At 41.8% G+C, this 19,540-nt stretch overlaps 3 protein-coding genes across 3 annotated transcripts; 2 read left to right on the top strand and 1 right to left on the bottom strand.

Moving 5' to 3' along the window:
- Positions 1–1,435: 1,435 nt before the first annotated feature.
- PPL_09801 (uncharacterized protein) lies at positions 1,436–2,452 on the top strand (the record flags this gene model as incomplete). Its single annotated transcript, XM_020580591.1, has 2 exons — positions 1,436–1,539; positions 1,717–2,452. 2 exons carry the CDS (start codon positions 1,436–1,438, stop codon positions 2,450–2,452), a joined length of 840 nt encoding a protein of 279 aa, XP_020429178.1.
- Positions 2,453–2,959: 507 nt separating this feature from the next.
- PPL_09802 (uncharacterized protein) lies at positions 2,960–3,981 on the bottom strand (the record flags this gene model as incomplete). Its single annotated transcript, XM_020580592.1, has 2 exons — positions 2,960–3,602; positions 3,971–3,981. 2 exons carry the CDS (start codon positions 3,979–3,981, stop codon positions 2,960–2,962), a joined length of 654 nt encoding a protein of 217 aa, XP_020429179.1.
- A 770-nt stretch (positions 3,982–4,751) lies between these two features.
- On the top strand, positions 4,752–18,968 carry dhcA (cytoplasmic dynein heavy chain; the record flags this gene model as incomplete). The annotated part of the gene is made up of 5 exons (XM_020580593.1): positions 4,752–5,028; positions 5,104–5,352; positions 5,540–5,709; positions 5,851–6,756; positions 6,840–18,968. 5 exons carry the CDS (start codon positions 4,752–4,754, stop codon positions 18,966–18,968), a joined length of 13,731 nt encoding a protein of 4,576 aa, XP_020429180.1.
- Between the last annotated feature and the right edge of the window lie 572 nt (positions 18,969–19,540).

Consider the following 19,540-nt stretch of genomic DNA (forward strand, 5'->3'; position numbering starts at 1 on the left):
TAACTGGCGATTTAAGGGTATGTATATTGACTACTATCATATTACACAACCAACAAAACTATTCAATTTGAAAAAATAGTAAGAGAGTGAGAGATATAGAGAATTTGAGCGTGTTAGTGAAAGAAATAATCAAAAACACTAACACTATACCACAATTGTATTGTTATCGATTACCACTATCACTCACCACCAGCAAAAAACACACTACACCCATAACACTCACTCACGCTCACCACCACCACTGTTAACAATGATGATGGGATGATCAACAATTGCTGTTTGACTTCTTGAATTGGAAGAAATAATAATTTATTTATTATTATTATTTATCTATTATATTTTTTTTATTTTATTTTTTATTACCATTATTATTATTTTAGATTTGTTGTTAATTGTTATTTTTGTATCTTAAGTTAACTTTGGTAATAATAATAATAATAATAATATTAAATAATAATAAATAATAATTTAAATAATTATTTTATTTTTATTTTTCTTTTCCTAAACAACCCAATTATTATCGTCATCAAAGCATTATCATACTCATCACCAAATTTGTCACCTGAAAAAACAAAACACTGAAATCATCCAAACACCCAAAAAAACAACGCCAACAACCAAAAAGTTTTATCTTTTCCACCAGTTTTGTTCTAAATTAAAAATCAAAAAAATCAAAAAAATATAAATTTTAAAAATTGAAAAAATTAAATTAAAAAAATTAAAATTTGTTTTTGTTTTTTTTCACTCGCAACTTGCTGTTTTTCTCTCATATTCTTTTTTTTTTCTATTCATTTTCTAATTCTCAATTATTTAATATTCAAAACCAACAGAGAAGCCAATCAAGCTGCAACAGAGATAGTATATTTATATATTATATATTTTTATATTTTTCAAGACTTTTTTATTTGTTTTTTATTAAAATAATAATTATAATAATAATTAATAATAACTATAACAAGAAATAATAATAACTAACTAGTTATACCTATATTTTTTTTTATTACTAAATAATTTATATATATTTAAAAAAAAGTCTTTTTGAAATAATAATAATAACATTATCTTCTAATATTTATTATTTTCTCTATTTAAAATAACTAAACATAAAGTTAAATTGAAATAATAATAATTTTTAAAAGTAGTATGATAAAATCAAATATCTACATATCAATCATTGCAAATAATCAACTCAGTTAATCAACACAACAAACAACAACAACATTATTCAAATTTAATAACAGAAAATAATATAATATATTTATTTTCTTTTTTTATTTTTATTTATATTAATCATCATAAACAGATAATCCGAATTTTTTTTTTAAAAGGATCATATCTGTTTTGTATATATTTATATATTTCACCAAATTCAACAACAAATCTCCCAAACAACAACAACAACAATAACAATATCACCATATATACTTTTGCAAAAATGAGCTCCAATAACAACAACAACAACTCAATGATGGAAAAAAGATATATCAAGAAGAATGGTTCACTGTCACCGACCTCACCAACAAAGAAGGCATCCTTCAGGTAAAATATTATTCCAACATACTATAGCTTTATTAGTTGTAGTATTAATATCAATAAGTTCAAATTATTCATCTTTCAACTTTTTTTTTTTTTTTTTTAATTTCTCCTTCTTCCTCTTTTAATTTTTATTATTATATTTTTATACACCGTAATAAACAATAATAATGATAATTATAGCGAGGCAGTAGTAAATAAGACAGATGTAGGAGAGTTTCAAGAGGGTTATTTTATAATGTCAACACCTGATGACCAAAAGATGAGAAGACCAAATATCAGTAACAACTATAACAAGAACTCACCACAAAGAAGAAGCAGAACACCACCACAACAACAAAGTACCGGTATGTCAGATGACGTTATTCAAAAGCCCCTGAAACAATTCACTCCAAAGCAACAAAAGCATTATCAACAACCACAACAACAACAACAACAATCGACTGCTTCCTACTCATCTCCACCCGGCTTGTCTTTACCACTTGACGGTCTTCTTTTGACACCCGCTAACATTACCAAGATCACTTCATATGCCCAACACCAAGACCCAATCCAACAACAATCGACGATGACAGTAGATTTCAACACCACTCCAAAGAAGAACAACAACAAACCATTTATTCAACAAACTTCACAACAGAACTTTAAGCAACAACAACAACAATGTAGTATAAAGAACACTTCATACTCTACCTCCCCACCACGCTACGATTCACCAAAGAAAAGTTCTTCGTCTCCCCAATCTACTTGCTGGGCTGGTGGCGCATTTAACAATTCGCCATCACCTAGTTCCCTTCCGATCCCAAACTTTGAGGACTTCCAATCTCAGCCAACCGTTCCTGACCTTCAATCGATGACTTTCGACCTGAGGAAGTTACTTAACATTACACCAACTGTATCAACAGCCTGTTCCGATTAAACGAGCAATGTCGATTCGAATCGACAACGCCCATCCCCTCTTTAATCCCAAAAAATCAAAAAACTCAAAAAAAAAATAACCAAAAAAAAATACTCATCACCTCAATTTATCAAACCAAACATTTCACTCCAACCAATTGACAACCCAATTTCGCCACACTACAAACAACCACAAGATAATATGACAATTTCCTTTCCTGTTTGTAAAAGATCTCTTTTAGTTTACAATAAAATAATAAGGAATAATCTTTTTTTATCTTCACAAAAAATAACTCGTTCTTGTTTTTTGTTAAAGTTTATATGAAAGTTGTTTTGAAAAACAAAACATGTTTAGATTTTGAGAGATTAAAAGTTAAGTTGTTATCAAAGAATATTAAAGTAAATTCAACAACAAAAAGCAAATATTTATCCTTAAACAACAACAACAACGAGAAAAGACGAGATTAGATTATAGACGTGCAGAGTTTTAATGATTCTTTTAAATGTGGTTTGGAAGTTTAATAGTTTATTAAATTTGTTGATATTGATTTTGTTGAGGGTACTGTTGATATCCTGGCTGTTGAACATATCCCATTCCACTAGGTTGACCAGGCATAAATGGCGGTTGTTGAACTGGCATTGGTGGTTTCATTGGATAGTTGTTGTTGGGTGGTGGCATCTGTTGATTAGGAGGTTGTTGGTTCGGTGAGTATTGACGTGCCATTGGAGGAGGTGGACCACCATAGTATTGTGGAGGTGTTTGCATTTGTTGTTGTTGTTGTTGGTTCGGTGACAGTTGTCTTGGTGGCATTTGATTCGGAGAGTATCCTCCTCCGTATTGATTGGGAGGTGTGGCCATGTATTGATTGTTTTGTGGCGATTGCATTGGTGAGAAGTTAATTTGGTTGTTTTGTGGAGATTGATTGGGTGGCATGTTGAATGTCTGGCCCATTGGATCGAATTGAACATTGATAGGGGGTGGTGGTGCTTCCTTTACTCTCTCTCTATGTCTATTCAGTCTTGGAAACAATTTCATCTTGCTTCTACCGCTTTGAAAATTGGTATTGGTGACACCGGCAGTAGTGGTATATGTCACTTGAGTATTGACAGCTCCAGGCATTGGACTGCCATAGTAAACTTGAGGTGGAGTAGGATTATTCATAAAAAAATATCTTATTTTATATTATTATTTACAAAAAATATTTATATTTATCTACTTAATTAATATTTATTAGATTTATAAGCAAGTTTTCTTTAAAAAAAAAACAATAATTCCAAAAAAAATTAATTTTTAAAAAATAATAATATAATATTTAATTTTATTTATTTCAAGTAATTTATATAATTAATTATAAAATCTTTTCAAAATTATTGTTTAATTAACATGTTATGTTGAGTAACTTTACAATAACAATGTAAAATTTTGATAGATTTGTTACTATTTCGAAATACTAAATAAGGAATTTGGAAAAATAATTTTTTTACCAAATTGAGATCTTTGGAAACTGGAGTTACCACTTATTTAGGTGAGACCATTTACATCGATGTCATTCAAGTCCTTAAGTCCTTCTATACTAACAGTATCTAGATTATTTTTACTACTACAACAAAAACAACACAAACATCATTTTGTATCTAGAATTTTGAAATTGAATCCTAGGTATTGTAATTATCTAAATTGATTTATTGATTTGTTTTAAATAAATATTAAAAGTAAATATATATAATCAGGTGTTGTTATCTTTCTATCTATAAATTTAAATAATAGTAGATTTATTGCTATTATAATGATTTGATATAAGTCTCAATAATAACAATTAATGTTATTATTACTTTTTTAAAAAAAATGTAAAAGTAATTATTTTTTTAATTTTTTTTTAATTTTTCAATATCTAACTTTAAAGTTTAGTTTCTCTTGATATATCTTTTATTAGATATAATGTATATATTTAGATATGTACTATTATTCTTTTTTGATATTCAGAGAAAAACTATTAAAAAAAAAATAAAACAAAAAAAATTTTAATTATTTTTGCTTTATCGACTGTGAACCACACTCACAAAGATAATTATTTTTTCATTGATCATCATTTTTCAATCAACCAAAAACTTAACTAAACTATATATAATTTTACAACTAGACAAATAATAATAATAATTATTATTTTATTTGAATAGATTGAATTATTATCATATATATATATATATATAATTAAATAGTAAATATTAGTTTAATAATAGTGTAAATTAAATAACAAGTTAGTTAGTTAGGTAGTTGGTTTGAAATAAAGTAAATAACAAAAAAAATAAAAAAAAATAAAATGGAGGGTGGAGACAATAATAACAATGTCTCACCTACTAGTACACCACCATTGGTCATCAATGAATCACTAGTCGAGGAAACCTGTAAATATCTATGTAAAATAGTACCTCCATTGGTAGATGGCGATGTCAGTGTATTCCAATCGCAACTCAACAACCAAGAGTCAATGACCAAGTTGAGAAAGTTCATTTCCGACTCAAAGTTGCCTGTATTTCTCATTCAAAAACATATTCAAGATTCTGATGATACTGCTGCTGTTGCTGCTCAACAAAAAGGTAAATAATATATACTACAGTAATTGCAATAGTTATATTAAATATTAACAATTATAATTATAACATAATCATTAGAAACATATACATTCGATGTTGAAGTTAGATTCGGTGGTGAGAAAACAACAAGTTTGGTAATCATCAAGAGAGTTCCAGAGTCGAATATGGAGAGTAGCAAGTCGATTTCATCACAACTCCAAATCATCAATCTTGGTGAGGGTTCACCATTCGACACTCTTCACAACTACATTCACAACTCTGTTGCTCCATTCATCCGTTCCTTCACTGCCAAGTCATCCAAACAAGCCGAAAAAGATGCCAAGTCAGGTATGTAACATAATCCATATATAAACTATAATAATTTATAAAAGCTTCACAGTTTCGCGAAATGGAATGTGAGTGGTAACTCTTTTTGTTACCGGTGGAAGTTTGAAGTGGCGCACGCCATATAAATTATTTTCATTTTTATTTTTAACAATTGGATTGGTAACTAATAAAATAAATTGTACAATAGGTATTGGTGCTGTAAATCAAAAGATTGCAGAGTTGGAGTTATCTTTGTATAACTGTAAACAACAAGTTCAGATTCCAGAGGTTGTACTTCAGATACATCCGGATATCCGTTCGGTCGCACAAAAGTGTCATGCTGCAGGTCGTACTATCAAGGTGGAGGATCTTGGCGATGTCAGTCAGGAGTTTCTCAATTCGTTGCAGGCCGGTGTCTCGCAATGGGTCAAGGACATCCAGAAGGTCACCAAGTTAAAGTCGATCGAGGAGTTCTCCCCGGACAGCTCCACCTCGCAGGAGATCAACTTTTGGTCGCAGTTGGAATCGTCGCTGCAAAACATCAACGAGCAGTTGAAGACACCGGAGGCCGAGGTTACTCTTGCCACGTTGAAGCAAGCCAAGCGTTTCCTTGCCACCGCAAGTTTCGACACCGACACCATCGGACTGAAAAAGTCGATGGAGCGCGTCAACAACTACAAGACGCTCACCAAAGATTTCCCAGTGACACCGCTACTCACTGCCAACGATGTCGAGTCGGTTTCACAGGCAATCATGCACATCTTTTCGCACTTGAAGAAATCAAAGAACTCCTACTACCCAATCGAGCGTTACTTGCTGCTGTTGGAGGCGGTCGGAAAGGACATGTGCAACAAGGTGTTGCAGATCTTGAAACAACGTCAGTTGATGTTGATCGATTACAACGAGTTTGAGAAAGCAACCTCTTCGTTCCGTGCGCTCTTTACACTGTGGGACGACCAGTTTGCTCAGTTCCGTGAGAACCTGCGTGATATCGCGAGAAAGCGTGGATCCGATCGTGTACCACTGTTGGTCAACGTCGACAATCGTCGTCTTCAAGACCGTGTTCTCAAGATTCGTAAGTTCCGTCGTCAACACGATGAGTTGAAGAGTGTCATCTCGACGGTGTTGCCACAACAACAAAGCAGTTCGAGCGCAACCGCAGCTGCTGCCGGCAAGTCTGGCGAGATCAACGCCATCAAGGAGATCAACGAGGCATACGACGAAGTCAAAGATATCGACGTCCTCCTTCTCACCCAAGAAGGTGAAGACATCTGGAGCAACGCACAGAAGCGTTACAACAGCCGTATCGATCGTGTCGAATCCTACATCACCACCAAATTGCGTGACCGTCTTGCCATTGCCAAAAATGCCAATGAAATGTTCCGTGTATTCTCTAAATTCAATGTTTTATTCTTTAGACCAAGAGTAAGTAACTGAACAATAACAACAACATATAGTTTTTTCCAAAGCTAATTTGTTTTGTGAACTTTTTCTAAACAAAATTATAGATTAGATTGGCTATTCAGGAATATCAAACTCAATTGATTCAAAGAGTGAAAGAGGATATTAAAGGATTGCACGAGAAATTCAAGATGCAATATAGCAATTCAGAAGCTTTCCATATGAGTAATTTGAGAGATTTGCCACCAGTTTCAGGTGCCATTATTTGGGCGCGTCAAATCGAGCGTCAACTCGATACCTATATGCGTCGTGTCGAGGATGTTCTCGGTGAGAGTTGGGAGTCTGATGCCGAGGGTCAAAAACTCAAGGCCGAGTCCGACCAGTTCCGTTCCAAGTTGAACACTGACCATATCTTTAGCAAATGGGTTCAAGACACCCAGTCTCGTTCGTTCGAGGTCTCTGGAAAGATCTTGACCGTCGTCAAAAAGGGTGCCAAACTCTCGTTGGACATCAATTTCGATTCGCACATTATCATGTTGTTCAAGGAGGTGCGTAATCTCCAATGGCTTGGATTCCGTGTGCCACTGAACATCTCTTTCATTTCCAGTGGTGCCAAACAAGTCTATCCATTCGCCGTGTCGTTGAAGGAGACTCTCCGTACTTTCACACAAACCTGTGGAAAGATCACCTCTGAGATTTCACCGTTGGTCGCATCGTACAAGCGTGACGTTCAATTGCTCGTCAACGAAGGATTCAAATTGAAATGGGAAGCATTACCGCAACTCGATCCATATGTTCGTAAGCTATCTTCATCGGTCAACATCTTCCGTGACAAAGTAGACGACTTGCTCGTCAAGTACTCACAAATCTCCAAGTTGTTGGAAGCAATCAAATTGGCGCCATTCAAGCAGGAATCATTCATTGAGATTATCACTAGCATTCAAAAGTTGGTAGACGAACTCAATCTTGCCAACTACTCGAATCTTTCGTTGTGGGTCGGTCAACTCGACGCGCTTGTCGAAGCCGCACTTACCGAGCGTCTTAAGGATGCTGTCGATTCGTGGATCGTGTTGATCGAAGGTGGACGTGATGGAGAAAAGGATGCATCCGGTTCAGGAAAGCAATCCGGTCGTCTTGTCTATGCTTCACGTAACCGTTTGCCATCGGACCAAGGAGCCGCCGCTGCCTCCCAACAAGTCGCTACCAATCCATCTTCCATCAAACCGACACTCGAGTCATCGGTACATGAAATTGTCATTCGTAACCAAATCCTCTATTTAGATCCACCCTTGGAGTTTGCTCGTGTCAACTGGATCTCACAGTTACATCGTTGGTTGAACATTGTTTGTGACTTGCCAAGAATCCAGGCTTCGCGTTACGACGAGAGTATCTCACATCGTGGCGAGATGGATTCACGTCTCAAAAAGACATTCCGTGACATGCTCACCAAGTTGCCAAAGGAGACACTGGAAACCGCTTACCAAACGATCCAATCGAAGCTCGACGAAGTTCAAAAGTACGTTCAGATCTGGCTTCAATATCAAGCACTCTGGGATATGGAGTCGTCGTTTGTCTACTCGAAGCTCGGCGACGACTTGAACCGTTGGCAACAACTACTCTCACAAATCAAAAAGTCACGTTCCACCTTTGACAATTCATCGACTCAGAAGGAGTTTGGTCCACTTGTCATCGACTACGGACAAGTCCAGGCAAGTGTCAACAATAAGTATGACTTCTGGCACAAGGATATTCTTTCGCATTTCGGATCGAAACTCGCCGAGAAGATGCGTGCATTCTACTCGACTATCGCCGACGCCCGTCAAGAGCTTGAAAAGCTGTCAGCCGAGACAACCTCCACCGAGGAAGCGGTCGCTTTCATCATCCAGATCCAAGACATGAAGAAACGACTGCTCGGCTGGGAAGCCGACCTCAAGTACTATCGTACCGGTCAGGACTTGCTCCATCGTCAACGTTTCCAATTCCCCAACGACTGGCTCGAGTGCGACATGGTTGAGTCCGAGTGGAACGCATTCAACGACATTCTCAACCGTAAGAACTCCTCGATGTCCGAAGCAATTCCACAGCTTCAGGCAAAGATTCTCGCGGAATCCAACTCCATCAACGATCGTATCAAAGAGTTTGTTGACAACTGGACAAACTCCAAACCACTGCAAGGTTCCATCAAGCATTCCGCCGCGCTTGAAACCATCAAGATCTTTGAGGGTCGATTGGTTCGTTTGCGTGAGGAGAACGAGCGTCTGAGAAAAGCAAAAGCAGCACTCGATCTCGACAGTCAAGGACCGTCCGGTGGCGAAGACGACCGTCTTTCACCGGTCGAAGAGGAGATGCAAGATCTCAAGGCAGTTTGGACTGAGCTTGCCGCCACCTGGCACGAGATTGACAATCTCCGTGAGACTGCATGGTCTGCCGTCGTTCCACGTAAAGTTCGTAAGTCACTGGAAGACACACTCCAGAAACTCAAGAATCTCCCCAATCGTATCCGTCAGTACTCTGCTTTCGACCACGCTCAAAACACTATGAAAGCACTGCTAAAGGCAAACGCTATCATCACCGATCTCCACTCGGAGGCTATCAAGGAGCGTCACTGGAAGATGCTAAAGAAGCGTTTGAACACCAATTGGATCTTGACCGAGTTGACTCTTGGACATATCTGGGATTCCGATCTCGTGAGAAACGAAGGTATCTATCGTGAGGTTATCACTGCCGCTCAGGGTGAAATCGCGCTCGAGGAATTCCTCAAGTCGGTGCGTGAGTATTGGACTGCATTGGAGTTGGATCTCGTCAATTACCAACGCAAGTGCAAGTTGATTCGTGGTTGGGACGACTTGTTCTCCAAGTTGGCCGAGCACTTGAACTCTATCTCCGCTATGAAGATGTCGCCTTTCTACAAGGTGTTCGAAGAGGAAGCATCGAGTTGGGACGACAAGCTCAATCGTGTGCGTTCGTTGCTCGATGTCTGGATCGACGTCCAGCGTCGTTGGGTCTACCTCGAGGGTATCTTCTCGGGCAGCGGTGACATCAATCAGTTGTTGCCAGCCGAGAGTTCACGTTTCAAATCGATCAACTCTGAGTTTATCAATTTGATGAAGAAGGTCAGTCAGGCGCCACTCGTCCTCGAAGTGTTGAACATCGAGCGTATCCAATTCACCATGGAAAGATTGGCCGACTTGCTCTCCAAGATTCAAAAGGCTTTGGGAGAGTATTTGGAGAGACAGAGAGCGGCTTTCGCTCGTTTCTACTTTGTTGGTGACGAAGATCTTCTCGAGATTATCGGTAACAGCAAGGATATCGTCAAGATCCAGAAACACTTTAGAAAGATGTTTGCCGGTCTTGCCAATTTGATTTTGGACGACGAGAAGACAACCATTCTCGGTATGTCCTCGGGTGAGGGTGAGGTTGTCATGTTCAAGAAACCAATCTCCATCGCCAACGGACCAAAGATTCACGAATGGCTCACATCGGTAGAGACAGAGATGCGTACTACCCTCGCTCATCTACTCGACGAATCACTCAAACACTATCAAACTATCACACCAACTGAGATGGCACCATTCAATGCCTGGGTCAACCAGTATCCAACGCAATTGGTCATTCTCACCTCACAGATTGTCTGGTCGCAGACTGTCGATCGTCTACTCCAAGAGGGTGGCGCTACCAACGGACAACTCGACCAACTCGAAAAACAAATTCAAACCATTCTCGGAAACATGGCTGATGCCGTGCTCGAAGACCTACCAATTCAAATCCGTAAGAAATACGAACATCTCATTACTGAGCTCGTTCACCAACGTGATGTGGTGCGTCAACTCGTCAAAAATCGTATTGCCAGCAACAAAGATTTCGACTGGCTCTACAACATGCGTTTCTACTACGACAACACTCAGGAGAACATTCTCCAGAAACTAAACATCCACATGGCCAACGCCGTATTCTTCTACGGTTACGAATATCTCGGAATTGGAGAGCGTCTCGTCCAGACTCCACTCACCGATCGTTGCTATCTCACCTTGACACAGGCGTTGGAGTCACGTATGGGTGGTAATCCATTCGGTCCAGCCGGTACCGGTAAGACCGAGACCGTAAAAGCACTCGGTAACCAACTCGGTCGTTTCGTCTTGGTTTTCTGTTGTGACGAAGGTTTCGACTTCCAAGCGATGTCGCGTATCTTTGTTGGTCTGTGCCAGTGCGGTGCATGGGGATGTTTCGATGAATTCAATCGTCTCGAAGAACGTATTCTCTCTGCCGTATCGCAGCAAATCCAAACCATCCAGGTCGCCCTCAAAGAGAAGGCCAAGGAGGTAGAGTTGATTGGAAAGACCGTCAAGATTCATCCAGACATGGGTATCTTTGTGACTATGAATCCAGGTTATGCAGGTCGTTCCAATCTACCGGACAATTTGAAACAACTGTTCCGTAGCATGGCTATGATCCGTCCCGATCGTGAGATGATCGCACAGGTCATGCTTTACTCACAGGGTTTCAAGACTGCCGAAGTTCTCGCCGGTAAGATCGTTCCACTCTTCAAGCTCTGCCAAGAGCAATTGTCTGCACAATCTCACTACGACTTTGGTTTGCGTGCATTGAAATCCGTGTTGGTCAGTGCCGGTGGTTTGAAGCGTAAGATGTTACCACCCACTCGTACACCAGAGATTGCCGACTTTGACACTGTCTACAGTAAATACGAAATCGGTGTACTCCTTTCCAGTATCACTGATACTATGATTCCAAAGTTGGTTGCTGACGATATTCCTTTGATCCAGTCGCTCTTGCTCGATGTGTTCCCAGGTTGTGAGATTGCTCCGATCAACGTCGCTGGACTGCGTGAACAAATCAAGAAATCATGTCAAACTCGTCACTTGGTCGACCGTGCTGAATGGGTCGAGAAGATTCTGCAACTCCACCAGATCCAGAATATCAATCACGGTTTGATGATGGTCGGTCCTAGCGGTAGTGGAAAGACAGCCGCTTGGAATGTCTACCTCGAGGCGATCGAAGCGATCGACAAGGTCAAGTCGGAAGCACACGTCCTCGATCCAAAGGCTATCACCAAAGACCAGTTGTTTGGTTCGCTTGACAGCACCACCCGTGAGTGGACCGACGGTCTTTTCACTGCCACTCTGCGTCGTATCATTGATAATGTTCGTGGTGAGAGCAGCAAGCGTCATTGGATCATCTTTGACGGTGACGTCGATCCCGAGTGGGTTGAGAATCTCAACTCGTTGCTCGACGACAACAAGCTGTTCACATTGCCCAACGGTGAACGTCTTGCACTTCCAAACAATGTGAGAATCGTCTTTGAAGTACAAGATCTCAAGTACGCCACTCTTGCTACCATTTCGCGTTGTGGTATGGTTTGGTTCAGTGAGGAGACACTCACCACCCAGATGATCTTTGAAAACTATCTCAGGACATTGGATCACGAACCGTTCGATGAAGCTGAACGTGAACAACAATGTCGTAATGAACAAACACAACAACAACAACAAGGTGGATCCAGTAGTGGTAGTGCACCAATTATCACTCCAGGACTACGCGTCCAAAAGGAGTGTGTCGCCATCATCAGCCAATACTTTGAGCCTGGCGCTCTTGTCCACAAGGTGTTGGAAGACGCCGGACAACGTCCACATATCATGGATTTCACCCGTCTCCGTGTACTAAATTCGTTCTTCTCCATCATGAATCGTTCCATTCAAAACGTTGTCGAGTACAACTCACTCCACTCTGACTTCCCAATGTCGCCAGAGAACGTAAGCAACTATATCACCAACCGTTTGCTCTACTCGCTGATGTGGGGTCTGGGAGGTTCCATGGGATTGGCCGAACGTGAGAACTTCAGTAAGTTCATTCAAACGATTGCAATCACACCGGTGCCAGCCAACACCATTCCACTGTTGGACTATGCCGTCAACATCGAGGACGCTCAGTGGTCGCTCTGGAAGAACAAAGTTCCATCGGTCGAAGTGGAAACTCACAAGGTTGCTTCACCAGACGTTGTCATTCCAACTGTTGATACCACTCGTCATGTCGACGTGCTACACGCCTGGTTGTCTGAGCATCGTCCACTCTTGTTGTGCGGTCCCCCAGGTTCCGGTAAGACCATGACTCTCACCAGCACTCTCCGTGCCTTCCCCGACTTTGAAGTCATCTCACTCAATTTCTCGTCGGCCACCACACCAGAGTTGATCCTCAAGACATTCGATCATCACTGTGAGTACAAACGTACACCACAAGGTGACACTGTGCTCCGTCCCGTTGCCATCGGTAAGTGGCTCGTAGTGTTCTGCGATGAAATCAATCTTCCAGCCACCGATAAATACGGTACTCAACGTGTAATCACATTCATCCGTCAACTCGTTGAGAAGGGTGGATTCTGGCGTACCTCTGACCACACCTGGATCCGTCTCGAGAAGATCCAATTCGTCGGAGCATGCAATCCTCCAACCGATGCCGGTCGTGTTCCACTTTCTCACCGTTTCTTGCGTCACGCTCCAATTCTCCTTGTCGATTTCCCCTCGGCGTCGTCACTCACTCAGATCTACGGTACCTTCAACAGATCACTCATTAAGCTACTGCCAAATCTTCGTTCCTATGCCGACGCACTCACCGACGCCATGGTGGAGTTCTACTCGGCATCGCAGAAGCGTTTCACTCCCGATATGCACGCACACTATATTTACTCGCCTCGTGAGTTGTCGCGTTGGGTTCGTGCGTTGTTGGAAGCCATCCAAACTATGGAGGGTTGCACCATTGACGGACTCGTCAGACTCTGGGCACACGAAGGTCTTCGTTTGTTCCAAGATCGTTTGGTCGATGTCGAAGAGCGTGACTGGACCGACAAGATGATTGATGAAGTAGCACTCAAGTACTTCCCCAACATCGGATCGGACACTCTCAAACGTCCCATTCTCTACTCCAACTGGTTGTCCAAAGACTACGTGCCAGTCGAGCGTGCAGAGCTTCGTGAGTACGTCAAAGCTCGTTTGAAGGTATTCTACGAAGAGGAGCTCGATGTTCCATTGGTTCTCTTCAACGAAGTACTCGACCATATTCTTCGTATCGATCGTGTATTCCGTCAGCCACAAGGACATGCACTGTTGATCGGTGTATCCGGTGGAGGTAAATCTGTACTCTCTCGTTTCGTCGCTTGGATGAACGGTCTCTCGATCTACACCATCAAGGTGAACAACAACTACAAAGCCACCGACTTTGACGACGATCTCAGAATGTTGTTGAAGCGTGCCGGTTGCAAGGAGGAGAAGATCTGTTTCATTTTCGATGAGTCCAACGTCTTGGAGTCGTCTTTCCTCGAGCGTATGAACACTCTCTTGGCAGGAGGTGAAGTTCCAGGTCTTTTCGAAGGTGAGGAATACACTGCTTTGATGCACCAATGCAAGGAGACAGCGACCCGTAACGGTTTGATCATGGATACCGAGGAGGAGCTCTACAAGTACTTCACCGGACAAGTCCGTAGAAATCTACATGTCGTATTCACCATGAATCCAGCTTCGCCAGACTTCCACAATCGTTCGGCAACATCGCCTGCGCTTTTCAATCGTTGCGTGCTCGATTGGTTCGGAGAGTGGTCGCCACAAGCACTCTTCCAAGTCGGATCGGAGTTCACTCGTAACCTCGATCTTGAGAATCAAAACTACCAACCTACTCCAGAGTTTATCGCCGAGTGTGAGCAGAATGACATCGGTGTGCAACTTCCACCAACTCACCGTGACGCCGTCGTTAGTTCACTCGTCTATATCCACCAGACTATTGGCGAGGCAAATGCACGTCTCCTTCGTAAACAAGGTCGTCAGAACTATGTAACTCCACGTCACTACCTCGATTTCATCAACCAAGTCGTGCTGTTGATCAACGAGAAGCGTGAACAACTCGAAGAGGAACAACTCCATCTCAACATCGGTCTCAAGAAGTTGAGAGATACCGAACAACAAGTCAAGGATCTCCAGGTGTCACTCGCTCAAAAGAAGAATGAGCTCGAAGTCAAGAATGAACAGGCCAACAACAAATTGAAACAGATGGTTGCTGACCAGCAGATTGCAGAGAGAAAGCAAAAGGAAGCACTCGAGCTGCAATCGCAACTCGACACTCGTAACCAAGAGATTACCGTGCAAAAGGTCAAGGCCTATGCCGACTTGGAAAAGGCTGAACCAGCCATCTTGGAAGCCCAAGAGTCTGTATCTACCATCAAGAAGAAACATCTCGATGAAATCAAATCACTTCCAAAACCACCACAACCGGTCAAGTTGGCAATGGAAGCCGTGTGTCTCATGTTGACCGGTAAGAAGTTGGAGTGGGCCGATATCCGTAAGAAGATTATGGAGACAACCTTCATCAGTTCCATCGTCGACTATGACACCAAGAAACAATTGACATCAAAGATTCGTGAAGCCGTCAAGAAGGAGTATTTGGAGGATCCAAACTTCAACTATGAAGCGGTGAATCGTGCCTCTAAAGCTTGTGGTCCACTCGTCAAGTGGGTCACTGCTCAGGCCATTTTCTCTGAGATCTTGGACCGTGTCAAACCACTGCGTGAAGAGGTCGAACAACTTGAGAATGCCGCTAACGAACTCAAGGCGAAACAAGATGAAATCGTCAAGACTATCGATGCCCTCAACCAATCGATCTCCACCTACAAGGACGAGTATGCCACATTGATTCGTGATACCGAATCGATCAAGTCTGAGATGACCAAGGTCAAGAGCAAGGTAGATCGTTCCATTGCGCTGATTGACAATCTCTCGTCGGAGCGTAGTCGTTGGGAGTTGCAATCGGAGAACTTCCAAACTCAGATGGCCACTGTCGTTGGAGATGTCGTCCTGGCATCTGCATTCCTCGCCTACATTGGTTTCTTTGACCAACACTTCCGTGCCGATCTCATGCAAAAGTGGATGCACCGTTTGGAGTCGGTGGGCATCAAATTCAAGCCCGAACTCTCGGTGCCAGATTTCTTGGCTCGTCCAGAGGAGCGTCTCCAATGGCACGCCAACTCTTTGCCAGCCGACGATCTCTGCGTTGAAAATGCTATTATGCTCAAGAGATTTAACCGTTATCCATTGGTTATCGATCCATCCGGTCAAGCCATGGAGTTCTTGATGAATCAATACGCCGACAAGAAGATCAACAAGACATCGTTCCTCGACGCTTCGTTCATGAAGAACTTGGAGTCCGCTCTTCGTTTCGGTTGTCCACTACTCGTTCAAGACGTTGAGAACATCGATCCCGTTCTCAATCCAGTGTTGAACAAAGAAATCCGTAAGAAGGGAGGTCGTATCCTCATCCGTCTCGGTGATCAGGACGTCGATTTCTCGCCATCGTTTATGATCTTCTTGTTCACACGTGATCCAACCGCTCACTTTACCCCGGATCTCTGCTCTCGTGTTACTTTTGTCAACTTTACTGTCACTCCATCGTCATTGCAATCGCAGTGTCTCCACGAGACACTCAAGACCGAGCGTCCAGACACTCACAAGAAACGTTCGGATCTCCTCAAGATTCAAGGTGAATTCAAGGTGCGTTTGAGAACTCTCGAGAAATCGTTGCTCTCTGCACTCAGTCAGGCACAAGGTAACATTCTCGACGACGATTCCATCATCGGAACACTCGAGTCGCTCAAGCGTGAAGCGGCCGAGATTGCCGTGAAGGTCGAAGAGACCGACGTCGTCATGCAAGAGATCTCTGCGGTCTCTGCCATCTACAATCCAATGGCGCTCGCTTGCAGTCGTGTCTACTTTGCAATGGAACAACTCTCACAGTTCCATCTCTACCAATTCTCGCTGCGTTTCTTCTTGGATCTCTTCTATGTCCTACTCAACGGCAATCCAAATCTCGACGGTATCAAAGATCCAAATGAACGTCTCAATATTCTCCAACGTGACATCTTCACCCTTGCATTCAATCGTGTCACACGTACTCTGCTCAATGACGACAAGCTCACATTCGCCGTGCAACTCGCCAATATTGCACTGAAGGGCAAACCCGACGAAATCGAAGAAGCCGAATGGGACTATCTCTTGAAGGGTGGTGATAATATCGCTAGCATCAAGGAGACACTTCCACAGGTGAGCTCAGTCGTGGAGTCTACCAACAAACAAAAGTGGCTCATCACTATCAAGTCACTGCAAGCGTTTGGCTCGCGTCTCATTGAACACATCCAACAGAATCCAGGCGAATGGAAACCATTCTTTGACAGTGCTGCCAACTCCTCCACCATTCCAGAGTCGTGGATTACCTCCCAACAATCACTCTACCCCAAGAAGACAGTGATCACCTCCAACTTTAGAAAGATCCTATTGATGAAGGCATTCCACTCTGATCGTATTCTACAATCGACTCACCAATTTGTTTCCTCGGTGTTTGGTGAGCACTTCCTCCAGGTGCAATCGTACGACATGGCTCAGATTGTCGAGAAGGAAAGCAAAGCTGTTGCTCCACTCTTGCTTTGCTCCGTTCCAGGTTACGATGCATCGTCGATCGTCGACGACTTAGCAGTCGAGTTGAGAAAGCCATACAAAGCATTGGCCATCGGTTCGCCAGAGGGTTTCGAACTCGCTGAAAAGTCGATTTTCGCTGCCACCAAGAATGGTTCGTGGGTTCTCCTCAAGAATATCCATCTTGCTCCACAATGGCTTGTCCAACTCGAGAAGAAACTCCACAGTTTGACACCGCATCCAAACTTCCGTTTGTTCATGACATCGGAAATCCATCCGAATCTTCCAGCGAATCTCTTGCGTATGTCTCACATCTTCTCGTACGAGAATCCACCAGGTGTCAAGGCAAATCTGCTCCATACATTTGCCAACATCCCGGCTGCTCGTATGGATCGTCAACCGGTAGAGCGTTCACGTATCTACTTCATGTTGGCATGGTTCCACGCCATCATCCAAGAACGTCTGCGTTATATTCCAATTGGTTGGACCAAGGTATTCGAGTTTAACGACGCCGATCTCCGTGGTGCTCTCGACTCCATCGACTACTGGATCGACCTCTACTCCAAGGGCAGAAGTAACATCGACCCCGACAAGATCCCATGGGTTGCCGTACGTACTATTCTCGGTCAAACCATCTACGGTGGTCGTGTAGACAATGAATTCGACATGCGTCTACTCAACTCGTTCCTCGAGCAACTCTTCACACCGGCTTCATTCAATCCCGATTTCACCTTGGTGGAATCACTCGGAATCAACGTGCCAGAGGGAACCACTCGTGCCCACTTTATCAAGTGGATCGAATCACTACCTGACATCTCGACTCCAGTGTGGCTCGGTCTCCAAGACAATGCCGAATCACTGCTACTCTCCAACAAGGCAAAGAAGATGATCAACGACCTCCAAAAGATGCAGAGTTCCGACGAAGATCCAGAATCGGAAACATCAAAGGACAACAACAAGGAGGATAAATCAAAGATCAAGTTGAGACAAACCGTTACCGAGTGGATCAAGATCATGCCAAAACCATTGAAGGCACTCAAGAGAACCGCTCAGAACATCAAGGATCCATTGTTCCGTTGCTTCGAGCGTGAAATTACCACCGGAATCAAATTGATCAAGAAGATCACTGCCGATCTCGGTAGCATTACTGAGCTATTGGAAGGAAACATCAAGCAAACCAACTATCTTCGTTCACTCACCACCAGCATCTCCAAGGGAGTGGTTCCACGTGAATGGAAGTGGTATTCCAGTCCGGAATCGGTCAGTCTTTCCATTTGGATGTCTGACTTTTTCAAGAGAATGCAACAACTCAATGAGATCTCAGAGTGCACCGACTTTAAGTCTGTACAAGTCTGGCTTGGTGGACTACTCAACCCTGAGGCATACATCACCGCCACTCGTCAATCCGCTGCACAGTTGAATGGCTGGTCGCTTGAGAACCTGAGATTGCACATCAACACTCTCGGAGGTGTCTCTGAGTCTGGTTTCTCAGTGAAGGGACTCTCTTTGGAGGGTGCCTCGTGGAAGAACGAAGTTCTGACACCAACTCACGAGTTGTCCACTCCGATTCCAACCACCACTCTCACATGGAGAGACAAGGATGATCCAATCTTTAGCGAGAATCAACAAGGTAAACTCAGTGTCCCAGTATATCTCAATGACACAAGATCAGAGTTACTATTCTCAATTGACTTACCATTCCAATCTGGTACCACCAAACAATCATGGTACCAAAGAAGTGTATCAATCAGCTCATGGAAGGTTGATTTCTAAAATTACAAAAAACAACAAACAAACAAACAAACAAACAAATAAATATTATCACTTCTTTCACTTATATTTACAATTCCTAATTTTATTTATTTTCTTTAATATTTATTTGTTACCTCCACCAACGTGTTAATCATCAAATTGTTTTTCATCACACCCAATATTTTTTATATCATTCATATATTAATTAATCAAATTACGCTGCCAAAAATTGAAATGATAATTCATTGCTTCTTGACATATTGGTAACTGAATAAATCTTTATTATATTTATTTATAGTTGTCAAATCAAATAATACTCATTAATATTATTACTTTGTTATAATTTAGAAATCTGAAATGAATTCAATAATATTTCTATTATTCTTTTTATTTTTATCATTTATCTTTGGAACTATAGTTGCAGATAATACAAAAGCATATCCATATGCTACAGGTAATAAATACTAAATATTTTAAATAAAATTTCAATAACTTATATTTTCTTCTAATATTAGGAGATGGCGATGATCTTTATTTCCCTCCTGTCAGTTGCTATACATAACTTTTTCTACTCATGAAACTAACTGGAAATC

Source organism: Heterostelium album (genome assembly GCF_000004825.1).
Source record: "Heterostelium album PN500 unplaced genomic scaffold PPL_scaffold11, whole genome shotgun sequence".
In the NCBI taxonomy this organism is placed as follows: domain Eukaryota; phylum Evosea; class Eumycetozoa; order Acytosteliales; family Acytosteliaceae; genus Heterostelium; species Heterostelium album.